At 42.2% G+C, this 19,801-nt stretch overlaps 1 protein-coding gene and 1 long non-coding RNA gene across 14 annotated transcripts in view; one reads left to right on the top strand and one right to left on the bottom strand.

The window, feature by feature from the left end:
* MYOM1 (myomesin 1) overlaps nt 1-7,795 on the top strand; it is a 149,231-nt gene extending 141,436 nt beyond the window's left edge. The window contains exons 35-38 of the mRNA XM_028092355.2: nt 583-619; nt 859-881; nt 3,186-3,241; nt 7,333-7,795. Of these exons, the coding sequence (XP_027948156.1) occupies nt 583-619; nt 859-881; nt 3,186-3,241; nt 7,333-7,626 (410 nt within the window). The 3' untranslated portion in view covers nt 7,627-7,795. The remainder of the gene's footprint in view (nt 1-582; nt 620-858; nt 882-3,185; nt 3,242-7,332) is intronic.
* The window catches only part of LOC114200311 (uncharacterized), a 77,676-nt gene that overhangs the window by 25,366 nt on the left and 32,509 nt on the right, over nt 1-19,801 (bottom strand). The window lies entirely within an intron of this gene.

Genomic DNA, 19,801 nt, shown 5'->3' with positions numbered 1-19,801 from the left:
CTCGGCAGGCTCAGGGGGGAAGAAAGATTTTAGAACTCTGTAGCTCTCATTTCCTTGTCTCACTGTCTTTTCTCTGGGCTCCTGCCCAGCCTAGAAGCATTGCTTCAGGCCTACACTGGCGCAGGCTGGGAGCTCCGTAGTTCCTGTGCCCTTTAACACAGATAGATGGGCCAGACGGTGTAATATGGAAACATTTAACTGTCGAGCTCAGAGGCTGTGCCGTGTGGGATGATTTTAATAAGAGAAAGGCCTTTTTGATGTTCAGGATGCTTATCACACAACCACCTTTATTACCATTTTATCTTTGGCAGAGCTAATCTTTGCCTCTCTGCTTGAAAGGAAGGTCTCTCACTGAATTGGGAGCTTCTAAAATCCACTACTTCATCTTTTCTACCTAGAAAGTATTTGCTTCTCCTGTGAAGTCCATCATGTTGCAGAGTCAACGGGCAGGCAGTCTTATTCAGTCGGCTTAGTCATGTCTGGAGTGACCACACTGACCTCAGGCTACGAATTTCAATCCACTGCTGTGTGTTGTCAATTCTGGGTGAGAACATTCTAACTTCTCTTTTTTTTCTCTTAAAGCATATGATGAAGCCTTTGCTGAATTCCAGAGACTAAAGTAAGTCCCTTGCCATTTGTGTGCCCTGATTTCTCTGGAACATGATGTGCTGCTCCCCCACCTGAGGGTTAGAGAGGGTCTTTCATTTTGGCAGATGCCTAAAAACCGCACTTCCCACTGCTTTGTTGAGCAGCAAAATGTCTCTGAGGCAATGAAATGCAGTCAAGGTTCGCTACTTTGAAGTACCACTAAAACAATTCTTCTTTGTTTGCATGTTTGTTTGGTTCTCTCAACCACAGACAAGCTGCCATTGCCGAGAAAAGTAAGTAAACCCCCTTCCCATTTATTCCTGGCATAGTCTCAAAACATAGCTTTTATTTTTTTATTGTGACTGCAGACAGAGAGTCTTTCATTTTTTTTTAATCTTAGGTGTTCTACATATGTTTTCATTTAGTCTCTTGAGTAAGAACGTCTGTGAAAAGAAGGTGTCAGGTTACATTTTAAGAATGTCACTGAGCTCTTGACTTGAGCTAACCCCTGGGTGTCCTGAGAAATCTCTGGGCACAAGTTACACAATAAGTTGTTAATCACTTGCAGCAGGCACAATGTTTCAGAAAAATGTATCTCTATTAAACAAGAAATAAGAAACTGTAAATGTGACATCAGGAAAATCACTGTGACTGGTCTCCCGACAAATACTCCTGCATTTTCCTAAGAGCCCCTGTAGGATAAAAGAAACCAAAGAAGGCCTTCTTGAATTCTTCACAGTCTGAGTGAACAAACACCAAACTGTCAAGTCTGTGTACCCACAAACGTGCTCACTACTAACTGCTGGCCTCATGTGTGGAGATTTCTAGAACTCAATCTTTTAGGATTCTAAGAGTCATGAACTAATTACCATAATCATTCAGGTTCTCTCTGAGCGTGTGAGGCAGAGTTTGAAAATTGTTGAGGGCTAACACTGTAGAGTCAGTCCTGAGCTGGAATGGAAGGGAACCAGGAGGGGGAGTAAGAAGTGAAGTCTTCTGCCAGCCTTTCTGTAGCTCCAGGTCATTAGGATGGAACTTTGCACTTTGGACTGCCTTCCTCTCTCCTTCCTGCTCTTTCCTTCTCCCCCGTCGTGTGCTGGGCTCCTGAGTGGTGAGGCAGCTGGTAGTGGTGAACGGGGCAGATGCCAGCACCAGCACCAGGCGTGCTGGGGGAGGGCAGCGCGAGGGGAGCGCTTCTTGTTGGGACCAAGTGTGCCCCTTCCGCGCCTGTATGCACAAGCAAAGCCAGAGTCCAGAGTTGATGGCTATTCCCCATTCTTGAACTCTGGTGGGCAAGGAGGCTGCCCCTCCCTCCAGTTCATGAATTCTTTCTGAAGTTTCTGCATCGAAGCAGTTTAGAGCTGGAAGAGACTTGAGTGCTCTTCTGGCCCCCTGTGTTTAACCTTTTGTAAGCCGAGGGATGCTTAATTCAAACAAATTCACACAGATCCAAGATGTAAAATAGGTAAAAGCCAAGTTAGCATAATTGAAGGTGGGATGGGGTCCGGGCTCCCTGACTCAATGGCCCTCCCAGGGCCCCCAGAGGAATCCCATGGATGCTATGGAGCAGAGCTGGGTAACTTCATGTCCACAGGTGTAATGCAACCCTTCCCCCATTCCACATATTAGGAGACTAGGGTCCACACAGTGAGGTGACTTGCCTGATGTCACACATCGGGTCGTGTAGGAGCCAGATGCTGAGTTGAGCTTACAGGTGGTCCAAGGTGCAATGGAATCAGCAGAACGCAATCAAGATTCAAGGCTTGTTCACAGCTTCAGTCTGACTTAGTGGGGAAGGGAGTTGTAGCAATAGGATCTAGAGTCACACATTAGTTGAAGTAGGCCTAAAACTGAGAGGGTGGTGGCCACTGCATTAGTGTCAAGGCAGTGTCCCTTTGAGCAGATTACAGGAAGGCGTCCTTGCCTGGCACTAAGCCAGTCACACCCAGAGCACAGGGCTGGGTGGAGCGAGAGGTCAGCTCTGGAATTCAGCACGCTTCCCACACCTTGTGCCCTCAGCTGGGGGCCTTTGTACTTCATGGTCATAGATAGTAACCCTATATAGCCCTGTACGCCAAGAACTACCAGGAGACAAAAAAGGGAAGCTCTCTAGGAAAGACCTCAGAGAAAGCCCCCATCTGCACAAGCCTCCAGATCTCATGGCATTCAGCCTCCAATTGTGCACCCTTTTTTTTTAATGATAGGGAAGCCCTTAAAGGAGGCCAAGCCGACTTGGAGGCTCTCCATCTCTATGGATCTGCTTTTGCCTCCTTGAACTGAGCCCCACTGAGCTACAGAAGGGCCAGGGCTGAAAATAGTCATGAAAATTATAGAGCAGGTCTTAATACCACAAAGCCATCTCAAGCTGATATTTTAGGAATAGGTAGAGGCAGCCACGCACACAATTTATCTGTGTGAGGAAGGATTAACATCTAAAATTACTGGATCCTTTTCTAATTTTCATATTTAAAACAGGTATAAAATAATTGTAAGGAGAAGGAAACTAAGCTGGAAAGTTAGTCCCTGGGGTGTTTCTGTGAGTGTGATCACTGGCACTCATCATTTCAGTGATTAACCAGAAACACCTATGCTTGCAGATCGTGCCCGAGTGTTGGGTGGACTCCCCGATGTGGTCACCATCCAGGAAGGGAAGGTAAGCATAGAGCACTCCTGTCCCTGCTTCTTCCACACTAGCAATGGATTCCAGTGCCCCAGACTTCGTTCCGTCTAAGAGCTCCCACCATCTTCATCTTAAGCCACTGTTGCTTAGGCTTGACATGAGAGTAGCCAAATACAAGATTCAAAATGCAGTCCATTTTCCAGTCATCTTAACAGTTTGTAGGCCAAGCATCAGGATACAAGTTCGCCTTATGTGGTCACATGTAAACCACTTAGTCTCTTTCCAGGGGTACCCTTTCATATCACAAGAAGCAAAAAAGGTTCAATCATAACTATATGACAGATATAATTGGAGAAAGATGCAACCTCTAGCACCTAGTGGAAAATGGGCTGTCCTGTTAAATACTTTACCTCTGAAGGGAAACATCCTGCTCCATGAATTTCTATAGGCTCTGTTTCAGTTGAAAACTGATTTCTTTCTTTTTTTTTCTTTTTAAGATTTTATTTATTTACTATAAATAAAATTGAGAGAGAGAGCACAAAGAGGGTGGAGGAGGTGGAGGGAGAGGGAGAAGTAGACTCCCCACCGAGCAGGGAGCCGGATGCAGGGCTTGATCCCAGGACCCTGGGATCATGACCTGAGCCAAAGGCAGATGCTTAACTGACTGATCCACCCAGGTGCCCCCAAAACTGACTTCTTTCCATTTAACTTTATTTATTTTTTTTAAAGATTTTATTTATTTATTTGAGAGAGAGAATGAGAGATAGAGAGCACAAGAGGGAAAAGGGTCAGAGGGAGAAGCAGACTCCCTGCTGAGCAGGGAGCCCAATGTGGGACTCGATTCCAAGACTCCAGGATCATGACCTGAGCCGAAGGCAGTCACTTAACCAACTGAGCCACCCAGGCGCCCTCCATTTAACTTTAAACTGGTATTTCCTGGCTCTGTAATAATCTCTCTGAAGAGCAATGAACATAATTTCTAACCTGGATTCACTTTCTTCATCCCTCTGTTTCAAAAGCAATGAACATAATTTCTAACCTGGATTCGCTTTCTTTATCACTCTGTTTCATTAAGACAAATTCAATAAGCCAGCCATAATGGACAGGTACTTGTAGTAAAACAAAACCTTTTCCCAATGAAGACATATGATAGGTAGGCTAGGGAGAAAACAAGGCATGTTTCACTTTAGTGAAAGGCAGATTTCATCCAGCTGCATTTCTTCACGGGTAGAATATATATGACCACAGCAGACCTGAAGCTCAACCATTGCAAGGTTGCTTTTGTCTTTAAACTCCATTTTTCATGTTCCTCATTTAATGGGGTTCACAGTATTAAGCTCACTGGGTTGTAGTGAGAATTCAGAGAGAGAATGTATGGGAAAGGACTTTGTGATCTATAATGGAAATAAATCTTAAGTATGGATAGTAGTTTTCCATAACACCTAAGGTATTTGGGGGTTTGATTTTGTTTTGTTAAAAGTTTTAACCACCAAGGGGCACCTGGCTGGCTCAGTCAGTAGAGCATGCAACTCTTGATCTCAGGGTCATGAGTTCAAGCCCCACGTTGGGCATGGAGCCTACTTAAAGAGAAAAAGGAAAAATAAAAGTTTTAACCCCAGGTCCGCTTGGATAAGTTTGATGGCAATAGCCTATTTTTCTTGCTGAAATGTGTTTATAGGATAATTCAGTAAGAAATGCCAATTAAGGGCACCTGGGTGGCTCAGTTGGTTAAGCAACTGCCTTCGGCTCAGGTCATGATCCTGGAGTCCCTGGATCGAGTCCCACATCGGGCTCCCTGCTCGGCAGGGAGTCTGCTTCTCCCTCTGACCCTCCCCCTCTCATGTGCTCTCTCTCTCTCTCTCATTCTCTCTGTCTCAAATAAATAAATAAAATCTTTAAAAAAAAAAAAAAGAAATGCCAATTACCATGGAAGGGAAAAGATTTCTTAATCTCCCAGTTTTAAACAATACTCTTGGGGCACCTGGGTGGCTCAGTCATTATGCATCTGCCTTAGGCTGAGGTCATGATCCCAGGGTCCTGAGATGGACCCCCATCAGGCTCCCTGCTCAGCCGGAAGGCTGCTTCTCCCTCTCCCATTTCCCCTGCTTGTGTTCCTTCTCTCGCTTTATCTCTCTGTCAAATAAATAAAATCTTAAAAAAAAAATACTTCTATAAAAGAGGTAGTAAGTGATCATATAAGACCCTTTAGAGGGATATTTAGAAGAATATCCTTTTCCTGTATATTGTGAGCCCTAGTTCTTTTCCTTATACTTTCTGGATTTTGGTAAGAAAAAAAATGCAAGAATGGAATTTAAAATGTGAAGTAGGGGCACCTGGGTGGCTCAGTCGGTTAAGCGTCTGCCTTCAGCTCAGGTCATGATCCCAGGGTCCTGGAATCCAGCCCCGCATCGGGCTCCCTGCTTGGCGGGAAGCCTGCTTCTCCCTCTCCCACTCCCCCTGCTTGTGTTCCCTCTCTCGCTGTGTCTCTCTCTGTCAAATAAATAAAATCTTTAAAAAAAATAAAATAAAATGTGAAGTAAATTCAACATTGTCGGCCATCAGAGAAATGCAAATTAAAACCACAGTGAAATATCATAACACCTATCAGAATTGCTAAAATAAAAACAGTGACAACAACAAATGCTGATAAGGATGCAGAGAAACAGAATCACTCATACATTGCTAGTAGAAATGTAAGCCAAGATTGTATAGCCACTTGTGAAAACAGTTTGGCAATTTCTCAAAAAAGAAAACATACGTTTATCATATGACCCAGTAGTTGTACTCCTGGTCATTTATCATAAAGAAATTAACACTTATGTTCACAGAAAAACCTGTATATATTCAATAGCAGCTTTATTCATAATAGCCCCAAACTGGAAACAGCCCAGATGACCTTTATAGGTGTATATATATATATAAACCTATATATATATATATATACACCTATATACCTATATATATATATATATATATATATATATATATATATATATATACCATGGCTCACTACTGAACCATACAAGGGGACAAACTATTGATCCCTGCGGTAACTTCGTTGAATCTGCAAGGAATTATGCCAAGTAGAAAAGGCAGTCTCAAAAAGTTACATGCTATACAATGCTATTTATATAATGCTTTGGAAATTATACAATTTTAGAAATGGAAAATGGATTGGTGGTTACCAGGAGTTAGAAATAAGGTTGGGAGGTTGTGGGCAGGGTGTGGATGTGGGTATAAATGGCAACATGAGAGATCCTTGTGACAGAAATGTTCTTTCTCTTGACTGAGGGGAGCTAGGACAAGGGATAAAATTGAATAGAACCCCACACAAACAAGCACCAATGAGTACAGGCCAAACTGGGGAGATCTGAATAATAACTGTGGATTGCATCACTGTCAATGTACTGGTTGTATTACTACCCTATAGTTTTGTAAAGTGTTACTGGTGGGTGAAATTGGGTAAGGGCACATACAATCTCTCTATTATTTTTTACAACCGTTTCTGAATCTACAATTATCCTTAAATTTTTCAACAAAAAAAAGTATGGTAAAGTAAAACTATAGGCCCAAACATTGATCTTTTAAAGTAAGAGGGTTTCAGCGCACATGGTAATATAATAAGATATCAGGAAATAGGAATACATTTTGGTAGAGCACCTTTGCAACTACAACAGACTGGATGGGGTTTGAGGGGAGAAATAAAAGGAGGGAGATGGAACCTGAAAATGAATCCCATTATATGAAACAGTGGTCATGATTCTGCTGCTGGGCTCTGGGAAGCAGACAAAATGTAAAGTGAGCAGGTGGTGATTATGGCAATGAGATTTCTCTAATGAGACAGAATCCAAATGCCACACGAGAGCAAAAGGCATCTATGTGTTTATGAAAGCAAGAGTGCAGCTGGGAACCAAAGCCAGAAAGCTGAGACCCTCCAGAAACCTAGCTAGGATTGAAGTCAAATTGTAATTCATGCAGGTGCATACCCCACATAACTCTACCCATCATTCCAGGGGCTTTATATCTATCCTCCTTCAGCCCCTGCCAAACCACCAGAAGGGTTCTTGAAGCTGGATCATGGTACCTGATCTATCTCCTTCCCTCTCATAAAACGTGTTTTGCAGGCGCTTAATCTCACCTGCATCGTGTGGGGCGACCCAACTCCAGAGGTTTCCTGGTTAAAGAACGAGAAGCCCCTGGTCCCAGATGACCACTGTAGCGTCAAGTTCGAGGCCGGCAAGACTGCCTACTTCACCGTCAGTGGGGTGAGCACCGCCGACTCTGGCAAATACGGGCTGGTTGTGAAGAACAAGTATGGCTCAGAGATAAGCGACTTCACTATCAGTGTATTCATCCCGGAGGAGGAGGCAAGGAAGGCCACTGAGCAGCCCCAGAAAGGCAACAAGAAGGCCAAGTGACCAGGAGGCTGCGCGAGGAGAGCTGCGCTGAGCTGCCTTGTGTTACTTGTGTGTGAATGGCTTGGGTTAAGTGTAAGGAAGCCTTCCTGCTTTCTACTCCCTATTTTTGTGCTGGCTCGGGGGAAAATTGTCACATCTCTTATTCATATAAAAAAACATCAACTAACAACATTTTAATAGTTTTTCTTTATCTACAAATTCTGCATTAAGAAAATGCCATTGATAGCACAAATATTAGGAAATGGTTTTAAGGAAAAGACCAGAATAAAGCCAGAGGGATGTTGAATGATGGTCAGAGAGCAGATGAATGTGTTGTGGAACAGTGTTTGGACTTGGCTAGACTTTTCCCAGGAAATCTTCATGGGTTGCGATCATACCTCAGCATCCTGTCAAAAGGGGGGACAAATTGTTAAGCCAAGCGGTATGTTTTGTGTGTTGTTAATGATAGTGAAGTGCATTTCTGTTGGCGGTCTTGTGATTTGGAGCCTCCTCAGTATTAATAAACAGTCCTCACACCTCTCCTCTTTCCCATCAGTGTTTTTCTCATTCTTCCTGTTTGGCTGCTCAGTGGCATGGTCTCTGCTGCATCCTGCCCACCGCATCTTATAGCACATTCTTCTGATTTAAATTCCTTTTGATTAAAGCAGTACCTTCCTAGCATGATCAGATGAGCCATCCAAGGTCAACTGAGGTTCAGGGGTGTGAAATTGCTCTGTCATTGTACATCTGGTGGCTTACTGTACAATCACGTCGATTCCATTGTTAAGATACCCGAAGTAATTGCATGTAATGTGTCAATTAAGGATAATAAGACGGTGTGGGAGTCTACTGCCAGAATTGGCGACTAAGGGCGCACAGCTAGAAAAAAAGAACCCTGATTCTGAGTTCAGAGAACTGCCAGCTTTGGAGCCACCTCTCTTTGCAGGGCTCGCTGACAGGCAGCACTATGCTTTAGGAAATTTGGTTCTCCCCCCATCTCTCCCCCCAACCACCACCATCACCATCACACACTCACACCCCCTACACACACACACACACACAAACATGCACACTTGTGCTCACTCACACACCACTGGAGGAAAACAGTTATGATAAAAAGAGGTTTCCCTTCTCCATCCTCCTGCCAAAAGTCAGGGATGGGACAACAGACTCCCTTATAAGTTTGGAGGTACACCTACGCATCCTCTCCTTTGTAAAGTTCAGGACTAGAAATTTCCTCTCGTCTGATTCCCTTGTGCAGCCAAGTGCCCCCTGCTGTTGCCATGACATTGAACACCAGGCAGCAGAGATGCTGTGCTGTTGCTAACAGGCATGGCAAGCTGATGGGCTTCTCGAGGGTCAAAGGGACCCCGCCAAGGGCAGCTGACCTTGAGCAGTCTGCAGCTTTCCTTCCTTCAGCAAGAGAGCTCTCTCTGGACAAGGGGACCAAAGGAAAGTGGACACCAGCAGGGGAGCCAAAGAGAGGAGAAAGGAGAAAAGCAGGAGCTGTGCAGGTGAGAGGCCCCCAAGACTCTCCTCAGAACCCCAAATGCACCCCTCATAAGAACCAGCAGCAAAGTCACCATTGTGGGGGGAAGGGAAGAAGGGAGGTGTGTGCGTGAGCAGAACCTGCTACCCCCGCCCTGAGTTCCATACCTCTGGAGCCCAGACCAGAGAGAAAACAAGAAGGACTTTGAATCCAGTGAAAATACAATTTTAAAACAGTGTGTCCTAAGTTCTGAAATTGTGTGAAAACTTGTGAAATCAAAGTGTGCATCACTGAGATCCCTGCCATCCAGTCCAGAGGGTCTTGATGAAACAAGGTGGCAGCAAGGGAGAAAAATGCTTTCATACTCATAGCTCCATAAGCTGAGACTCCTCAACAAGATGGTTATAAGAAGTATTTCAGGGGCGCCTGGATGGCTCAGTCGGTTAAGTGTCTGACTCTTGATTTCAGCTCAGGTCATGATCTCAGGGTGGTGAGAGGGAGCCCCATGTCAGGCTCCATGCTGGGTGTGAGGCCTGCTTAAGATTTTCTCTCTCTCCTTATGCCCCTCCTGCACTACCCGCCCCCCACTCTCTCTCCCCAAAAATAAGAATTATTTCAACCATTTTAACAACCAAAATAAATCAACTACATTATGATTTGATGGCTTATGTAAAAAGCTGCTGTTTCTACAGGGGAAAATAGAACATTTAATGATGCTGAAAGTCTTTCTAACTCATGAGAATTCATGAATCTGGACCTGCTAAATGTGAGCTACTGGTACACAGAGGATCATATTGGAGCACAAAAAAGACTATTCAGAGTTTTGTTTTATAAGATTAATATTCAATCTATTAAAGTAATAAATTTAAAATCTAGATCTTCCTAAATCCTTGAAGGTTAGCTTTAAAATCTTATTTTTCTATTTAAAAATCTAGCCATTGAAAAGAGTTAAGGGTGGGGGCGCCTGGGTGACTCAGTCGTTAAGCGTCTGCCTTCAGCTCAGGTCATGATCCTAGGGTGCTGGGATTGAGCCCTGCATCGGGCTCCCTGCTCAGCGGGAAGCCTGCTTCTCCCTCTCCCACTCCCCTGCTTGTGTTCCCTCTCTCACTGTGTCTCTCTCTGTCAAATAAATAAATAAAAAATCTTTAAAAAAAAAAAAAGAGTTAAGGGTGCCTTAATAGAATATCTAAATTCCCTTTGACTTATTAAACTGTATTTATAAATTAATCTATTTGCTTTCCATTTTAGGTACTACTATCGTCTGACATAACAAACAAAAACTTTCCAAAAACTTAAATAACTTTAATTACCTATGAAACTAAGCATATTGAAATGGAAAATTCTCTTAAATGTTCTCATTTTGTATATAAACTCCATAAGGCTTCAACAACAAAATCACAATCGGTTAAACATTGTAAGTTAAAATCATAAAGCTGAGCTATTACTAGGATAAATGATCTAAAACATCACAAGTACCTAAAAATCAAATATGCACTGATGCCATAATACAAAAGTATTAATTCTACCTAGATAAAACCCCTCTGGCCTGGGACTAGAGTTAACACCCACGTCAGAGCAAGAGACGTGGCTCCGACTGTTGAAGATGTGCAGTTGTATACAACAAAGCCCTGCACAAACCGGGGTACGTGAGGGGTAGCTTAATAAAAAAATTGGGAATGGTAAAAATATCACCAACTGATGGGGAGAAGCTACACGGAAGCCTGCCATCTGCCTGGGGGTGGTTCTGGGTAGAAAAACAAAGTTAACGGATTCCTCAAGCCAGTACTGCATGCTTGTGGGGTCCAAATTTACAGCACCACATGGTGTAGGAATCTGAAGCCAAGAGTTCCCATAAAAATGGCCAATGTCTGGGGCCCCGGAGAAGCACATGTAAAACTACCCTACAAGGGACTTCTGTGTCTGCCCACAAAGGATTACTGTTATGGAAATTGTCCTCCCACCATAAACAACTAGAAAACCAGGCAAAATATATGGGGGGGGGAACTGTTTAAAAAGGGTACTGGCAGGGTGCCTGGGTGGCTCAGTCGTTAAGCGTCTGCCTTCAGCTCAGGTCATGATCCCAGGGTCCTGGAATTGAGCCCTGCATCAGACTCCCTGCTCGGCGGGAAGCCTGCTTCTCCCTCTCCCACTCCCCCTGCTTGTGTTCCCTCTCTCGCTGTGTCTCTCTCTGTCAAATAAATAAATAAAATCTTTAAAAAAGAGAGAGAGAGAGCACTGGCATGCAGATGCAGAGAACTATGAGCCCTGAGAGAAAAAGAAATCAAAAAGAGAGACCTGAGAGTTTGGCCCTGGGCAGAGTGTTCAGGCTGCAGTTCAACCAGTGGGAACCCAAACAGAACCTGCCAGTCTCATTGAGCTGTAGGGACAAGAGACTGAAGTTCAAAGAGGCCGAGGTGGCTAGAATTTGTGGGAAAAAGTCTAGGAAGAAGCCAGTGGCACAGAGGAGCCATGCTGGATAGCTGCGGACGGGTCTCTGGTGGGGCACTGCTCTGTGGGTGCTGGGGAGAGAGCCAGTGGGAAGCAGTAGGTCAGTTCTTGGGGCTCACGCAGGCTGAAACAGTTCTCCCTCCCACCAGCCTGCATGAAAAGACTTTGTAATAGGTGGAACATCAGGGAGAGTCCTCAGAAGTTTCTCACCTTAGTAGCAGGGCTAAATTAACCCTAGACTAAAAGCTGCTCTTGACCCACCCTAACAAAAGGCAAAAGCAAAAAGGATCAAATATCTGTAATAACCTACGGGTGTGTCAGAACCAAGTGCAGCACACTTTAAATGGACGCATTATCCAACAGTATGAAATTCATTATAGAGAATTTCCAATAAAAAATCAGCAGGCATACCAGGAAGTAGGAAAATATGACTAACAACCAGGAGAAAAGTCCATTTAAGATAAATAAGTCCTGAGGATGTAATGTATAGCATGGTGACTATAGCTAATAATACTGTATTATATATTTGAAAGTTGCTAAGTAGATCTTAAAAGTTCTCATCACTCAAAAAAAAATTGTAACTGTGAGGTGATGGATGTTAACTAAATTTATTGTGGTAATCATTTCACAATATATGCATGTCAAATCATCATGTTGTATACCTAAAACTAATACTATGTTATGTCAATTATATCTCAATTAAACTGGAAAAATACTTTGTACACAAACATTATGGGAGTATCAAGAATAATTCAATACTAATTTAATATTGTTGGAGCAGATAATGAAAATTCAAAATAAATTTTTGTAATTTTAACACTGTGTAATCCCAACAGCAAATGTAATCATAATTTCAAGAAAAGATGCTTGAGTAGCCTTTGAAATATGATAAGCTATGTGTAGATCAGTAATTTGTTGGTGGATTGTAGGTATATAACTTGAAATATCATTAGTATCATTTTATAATCATTAACCTAAGTTAGCAGATCTCTATAATAAAATAATACAGACTTGGGGGACAAAAAGAGAAGTACATTAATAAAAACAAAACCCAGAAATGACAAAGATAATAGAATCAGCAGGCATGGACCTTAAAACATCTGTTATAACTATATTCCGTATTTTCAAGAAGCCAGAGGAAAGATTGGATATATTAAGTGGAGACAGAAGAATACCCTGGCATGCCATAATAAATTTGCTGGAGAACATTGATTAAGACAAAATTTTAAAAGCAGCCAGGGAGAAAAAGATATCACGTACAAAAGCAAGAATAACCAAAGATTTCTCAGGAGAAACGAAGTCAGAGGACCATGGAGCAAAATCTTTAAAGTGCCAAAAATCCCTCAACCTAGCATTCTCTACCTACAGAAAATATCATTCAAAAATGAAGGCGACATAAAGACTTTATGCAACAAGCTAAAGCTAAGAGATCTACTACCAGTGGAACTCTCTCTGCTCTCAGACTTCTGTCAGTGCAGGCACCCTCGCCTCGGTCGCTTCACCCAGTCCAGTCCGCATTCATCAGAATGTCCCAGGAGATGTGCCTCTTCCTCACACACCCAAAACCAGGGACCACCACCGTGACAACAGGAGCTTTTAGTTTCTCTGAAAAGAAAACTGTGCCAAGCGAGAGGAGAAGCATATGAATATTGCTGGAACGGAATCAAGAAATCTGAAATCCTCCTCTCAGTAGAAAGTTTCAGCAGTGTTGAAAGTAAAGATAACGAAATGATGACAATGAAAAAAGTTCTTTGTTTCCTTCTCAAAACTGAAGGAGAGGGCAATTACCTATAACTTTTATATACTAATAAAAATATAAGCTATAATTTTTTTCTACTCATTCATTCATCAACAAATATTGACTTAGCACTGGTCTGCTCTGCTCCTCCACACAACAGGCTGACCCACAATACTGGGTAGAGCACACTCAGACTCTAAAATCCCCGCCTTCTCCCCGGTTTTATGTCCAGCAACAGTGGAAAATCACGGGCCGCTTTGACCTCTGCACAGACTCTGCCAGAAGTCATGGAACTGTACTGGGGTGAGAATTGTGTTTTTCCATCTCTCTGGACCGGGAATGAGGCAAGATGAGAGTTTCTCAGTGTGTGGGCAGCAAGGCGATGAGGGGAAGAAAGGGGAAGGAACAGAGACTATTTATTGGCTTCTATGCATCAACTTCACGTCTATAAGAATTAGACAATTTTGTGTAAACACTTTCAGTTGGACTTCTCAGTCTTAAATTTCTCCAGGCTTTTAATGCTAATGTTTCTTATCTAGGCTACATTATGGTTATTAACATTTCAAAAATTTGCTGCACGCTTCTAATGCTACATGAAAGAAGGCTGTTGCCTTAAAATATGAGGCACCAAGAAATAGAAAAGCTGTAAGTAAAAATATGACAATAAACTGTTGTCGCTAGAGTGATAAAAAAATTTTATTTGTATTTTAAAATACGGCCATGCTCAAATCACTCTGTCTTATAAAACAGAGATATTTGGTTGTGATGTCCCTGGTTCTGCTAAAATCTGAGTCAATGGCATTTGAACAACTTTTATGTAGAAGCAGATTGATTTCTGGCAGAAGCAGAGATGCAGAGTCAATTTGTCCCATTTCCACTCTACCTTAATAATATGAAACTAAAATAAAGGGAAAAGTTTATCACCACAAAGCTGAAAATTGTCAGTAGGTGTTCAGATCTCTGTTGATAAATAATTTAACGCAAAATAAGTCAAGATACTAGGAAAAGTTCAAAAAATTGAAACACATTACTTGAAATGTTATTATAGTGGTATGTTATAGGGATATAGTTGAATATAATTATTATATTATTTATATACAATATAGAGATATAGTATATATTTATATATTGTATTATTATGGATTAGAGATACAGTTGTATATTATAATTGTATTATAGTTTATGTTATAGAGACATACACATGATAAAGATTAAGAGACTCGAAATCTCAAAAAAATTGCATAAAGACCTTAAACTAGTAAGACATTTGAAATTTCTGTGGAACTACATTTACAAAAATGCAGTGTGTCTCTTGTCAACACAGGAAGTTTGTTACAAAGACATCATTCAAAACAAGAGTCAAATCCTGGGAACTCCATTTAAAATGAAATGGAAAAAAAATTTCAGATGTTTACTTCTCTAGCCTTTAAAGTATTTTATGTAGAAATTAATCAAGTCCCTGCCAAAAAAGCCAAACCAAACCAAAACAAAACCATTCTAATCCAATTCACTTCTGCTATGGACCTTTTGTGTAAGTCCTTGAGAATTCCACATCATTCGAGCATGACATTCTCTCCTGCTCAAGGTATCCATCTGCCTGTATAAAGGCATATATGATTTCATACTAATTTCATGCCTCTTCCACCCAGGCTTCTAAAGGGCTCAACCTCAGTAGCTGGCAAAAGTTCCACTAAGCATGTAAGGTCTTAAAATAAGTCAGTTATTGATCAGAGATTTGGGGGAACGTGTAGAACCATATGAGCAATTAGTTCAGAAGGAAAACACAGACAACAAGCTGTTATCCAAATTCAGAGGAGGGATGTAATACTTTATAGTGAGGGGAGGATAAAGAAGAGAGTAGGGTATGGGATTGAGGGAAGGCTTCATAGAAGTAGGAGCATTTTTTCTGAGCTTTGATGAGCCCATGGGGTTTTGCCACATTGAGACTGAAGAAAGGGGTATTTCTTTCTTTTTTTTTTAAGATTTATTTTAGAGCAAGGCGGGGAGCAGAGGGGCAGGGACAGTCGTAAGCAGACTCCCCCCTGAGCAGGGAGCCCCACACGGGGCTCAATCTCACAACCCTGAGATCAGGACCTGAGCCGAAATCAAGAGTCGAAGCTTAACCAGCTGAGCCACGCAGGCGCCCTGGGTTATTTCTGTTCAAAATCACTCGGCAACATGAACGCATTCCAGGAGCAGACAAGTCTACACAGGAATGAGCTGGAATAAATGCTCCCAGAGAAAAGAAGTGTCCAGCAGAATTTGTTCTGTCCTTGTTATGGGCTGAATTGCACCCCCCAAAATTCATGTTGAAGACCTAAGGCCCAGTCCCTCAGAATGTGACTGTATTTGGAGATAGGACCTCCAAAGAGGAATATTAATTAGGTAAAAATGAAGTTATTAGGGTAAGCTCTAATCCAATTCTACTGGTGTCCTTCTAAAAAGAGGAGATTAGGACATAGACACACACAGAGGAAAAAACCACGTGAAGATACAGACAGAACACAGCTAGGAGAAAGGCCTTGGAGGAGATGCTGCTGACTCCTTGTTCTTGGACTTGTAGCCTCCAGAATGGTGAGGAGATAAATGTCTGTTGTTTAAGCCCAGTCTCTGGTACTTTGTTATGTCAGCCCCAGCAAACTAATGCAGTCTCTATGGAGACTTTAGACATTCCCCCGGTTTTACCTGGTTTGGTTTCCCAACTCCCTAACTTGCTGCAGCTTACCACTCCACCCAGCTGGACCAGCGGACCGCTATGACAGGCTATCTCCCCAAAACGCCCTGACCCACAAGGCGTGCAGACGACACAAGCCAAAACATAGCAATAAAGGCAGCAATAAACATCTCCTGAAGACCTGCTAGGCGTAGAGCACTGTGTTTAGCACTGGGTCACTGTAGGAGTCTTCTTAGGCTGCCAGGGCAAAATATCATAGACTGGTGTGGCTTAAACAATGAACATTTATTTTCTCACGGTTTTGAAAGCCAGAAGTCTCAGGTCAAGGGTGAAGCGGATTTGGCTACTCTTAAAAGCTCTTTTGGCAGCCATCTCACTGCTCATGTGGCCTTTCTTTAGAGTGTGCATGCAGACACCTACCCTTAAACATATGACTTTGGGTGGGTGGGGGATGCAATTCAGTGAAGAGCAGCCACTGATGTTTGTGTGGCAGCTACTAATTAGTAAGTATTTACTGGGGCACCTGGGTAGCTCAGTGGGCTAAGCGTCCCACTCTTGGGTTTTGGCTCAGGTCATGATCTCAGGGTCCTAGGATCGAGCCCCATGTCAGGCCCTGTGCTCAGCACAGAGTCTGCTTGAGATTCTCTCTCTCTCTCCCTCTGCCCCTGCCCCAACTGACATTATCTCTCTATCTCTCTCTAAAATAAATAAATAAAATCTTTTTAAAAAATTAAAGTATTTACAATATGCCAGATACTGTAAGCATTTTAGACATGGAATCATTTTAATAAGCATATAAGGAAGATACTATTATTGGACTGATTTTCCAGATGAGGAAACTGAGGCACCAAGAGAGATTTTTGCCCAAGACTATATAACTATTAAGTAGCTCAGCTGGGTTTGGAGCCTAGGCATTTAGGCTAGGTTAATTCTACTCAGCTGCCTCTCAGGTTACGTGTGGATAGAAATATAGTCACAGTCTGCAAGGTATGCCGGAAGCCTTACCATCCTCTCAACTTCACTGGGCTTAGGTGGGGGAGGAGGGACGGCTGGGCGTTCTGGCAGATGGAGGCGCTGCAGGAAGACGCCCTCTCCCTGTAACCCCCACATACATATACACACCAAATGCACAGAAGTGCTGGATAAAATACAATAGAACTGTTTCTAAGACATTTAGAGCATGGGAGAAGAAAGAAATCTCTCAAAAAGTAAAATGTTTGAGAGCAAAGACATTATTTACTTCATCACTGACTCTCTAAGGCTTAGCATTGTGCCTAGCACATTCATAGGCATTTGATAAATATTTGTTGATGGAAAGAAACTTTTAGGGGCTGGAGAATGAACAGTAAGCTCAACGTCAAAGTAGCGTGCAACACCAAAATTGGACAGATGAAGAAGGTATTAGAACTCGACACAAGCTTCAGGAGTTGGGAGCTGGGGTTTTGATGTTTATATAGCCAATGTTCACAGATCAAATACATGATTTTCACACATGTCAGAAGTGGAAGCCACTAACCTGTGTCACAAGAACTCCTGTATAAGGCCAAGGAGTTGTCCCATCTCTGAAACACAGACTAGAACACTCAAGGCCACCAGTCCTGAGAAGCCACAGGAAGCTAACCCGCCCTTCGTAATGTGTCTACAAAACCAAGGAAGGTGGGGCTCAGAGGAAACAGCATCCACCACAGATGAGCTCATAGCTAAAAGTTACAAACCATCCAGGAAATGAACCACCCAAGGGAGAATCACAAGTAAGCTCACTTCTGTCTAAGAATGAGAGATACTAGAACAACATGAAAGAATCTTTAAAATAATTGTGTTTAAAATATTGAATGAGGTAAAAGAAGAAATATACTCTATAATGCAGGAATTGCATATTATGGGGAAAAGAACATGTTAATTTGGAAAAAAACATAGAGAAATCCTACACATGAAAAATATACTAATCAGAATTTTTAAAAAAACTCAATGGGCAAGCTAAACACTTGAGTAGAGACAGAATTAATGAAGGAGAAGATAGACCGGAAGACACATTTCAGAATTCAGATTAGAAATATAAGAAAGAAAACCATGAACATTATTTCAGAGACCAGAAGACTAAAATGAGGAATACCAAATAAGTTGAACAGCACTTTCAGAGAAGAAAGTGAAAAGAACACAAAAATCACTATTGAAAAATGATGGATATTTTACCCATAAAGATACGTGGTGAAGCTCCCTATGTGAGTAGAAAACATAAAAAATCCACACCTTGACCTCTCAGAACAGAATGCAGAGTATCAAAGACAAAGGGAAAATATTAGAGTTAGCTGTGCGAATAGGGCCAGCTGCTGAGGAAACCATAGCTGGCATAGAGAGCAGCGTGTAGCCAGTCGGCCTCATTCCTGCCCATTGGTCACAAATTCCGGCTGCAGTGCGCAGAGAGCACTGCTTTGGCAGGGGAGTCAGAGTTGTGCCTTGTCAACAGTGGGAGGTGGATAGATTAGGGGGAGAAAACAGCTAGATTATAATTTTATTACAGTCTCAGGAACTATCTCAAATACAGCATTTAAAAGGACAGACTCTGAAGAAGCGCCAGTATGTTACTTGTAATTCTGTTCGCATTTTCCTCAACTTTAGTCTTGCTTCGATTTTGGACAGATGCCCAAGCATATTTTTTACTGAAGATAATTAAAGCATAAACCAATCAGTGAACAAGCTTCGTTGTCATTAAGCAGCGTCATTTGTTTGTTCCAAAAATATTTATTGAGCATCCACTAAGAGTAAAATACTTCAGTGAAAATTTTGGAGTTCGGAGTTATGAAGACATACAACAGGACAATGGATAGTGAGTTTCAAATGGTTTAGCTAGAATGATCCAGGCAGAGGATTCAGCAAGTACAAAGGCCCTGGGCCAGGTCTGTGTTTATCATGTTTGAATAACAGAAAGTAGGTCTGGAACAGTCTGCGTGGGAGACAGTGATTGAGGAGAAGTGTGCTACCAAGGTCAGAAAGGGAAGCAGGGGTCAGATCACATGAGGCAACTTTAGAGTCGGATTAAGAGTTTGGACTTTATTCTATATCCAATGGGAACCCACTGGTGGATTTTAAGCAGAGGAACAACATGAGTTGATTAATTTTTTAAAAAGGTCATTTTGGGTGTTTAGTGGAAAATGGATTGAGGAAGGACAAAAATGAAAGAAGGGAAAGGAGGGCGCCTGGGTGGCTCAGTTGGTTAAGCGACTGCCTTCGGCTCGGGTCCTGATCCTGGAGTCCTGGGATCGAGTCCCACATCGGGGGTCCCTGCTCAGCAGGGAGTCTGCTTCTCCCTCTGACCCTCTTCCCTCTCGTGCTCTCTATCTCTCATTCTCTCTCTCTCAAATAAATAAATAAAATCTTAAAAAAAAAAAAAGAAAGAAGGGAAAGGAGTTAAATTGTTTTTCCAACAACTCAAGAGAGAATTGATGACAGCTTTGACTACAGTTGGCAGTAGAGATGGAGAGAGGCAAGAAGATTTGAGATATAATTTGAGGATAAAGTTTTGTTAATGCATTGGATCTAGTAAATGAGGGAAAGAGAAAAATCAAGGACAACTTCAAGACTTTTGGCCTGCCCACAGGAAGGGGGATAGTACCACTACTTGAGGTAGGAGTAAAATGGGGAGAAACAGGAAAATCAAGTATCCTATATTGGGCATATGTTAATTTTGAGATACTTATTAGACCCATGAATGGATATGACAGGTAAGAAGTCAGATGAAGTCCGTGGTTCAGAGGAGAGATCGTGAGAGAGATGGATATTTAAGAGTCACTTGACTTTATTTATTTTTAATTTTTTTTTTAATTTGAGAGAGAGAGAGCGAGAACAC

The sequence above is a fragment of the Eumetopias jubatus genome, unplaced genomic scaffold (genome assembly GCF_037043125.1).
Source record: "Eumetopias jubatus isolate StellerSeaLion01/CBP00866 unplaced genomic scaffold, mEumJub1_p1.0 scaffold_16, whole genome shotgun sequence".
In the NCBI taxonomy this organism is placed as follows: Eukaryota; Metazoa; Chordata; class Mammalia; order Carnivora; family Otariidae; genus Eumetopias; species Eumetopias jubatus.
This window is presented reverse-complemented; position numbering and strand designations above follow the sequence as displayed.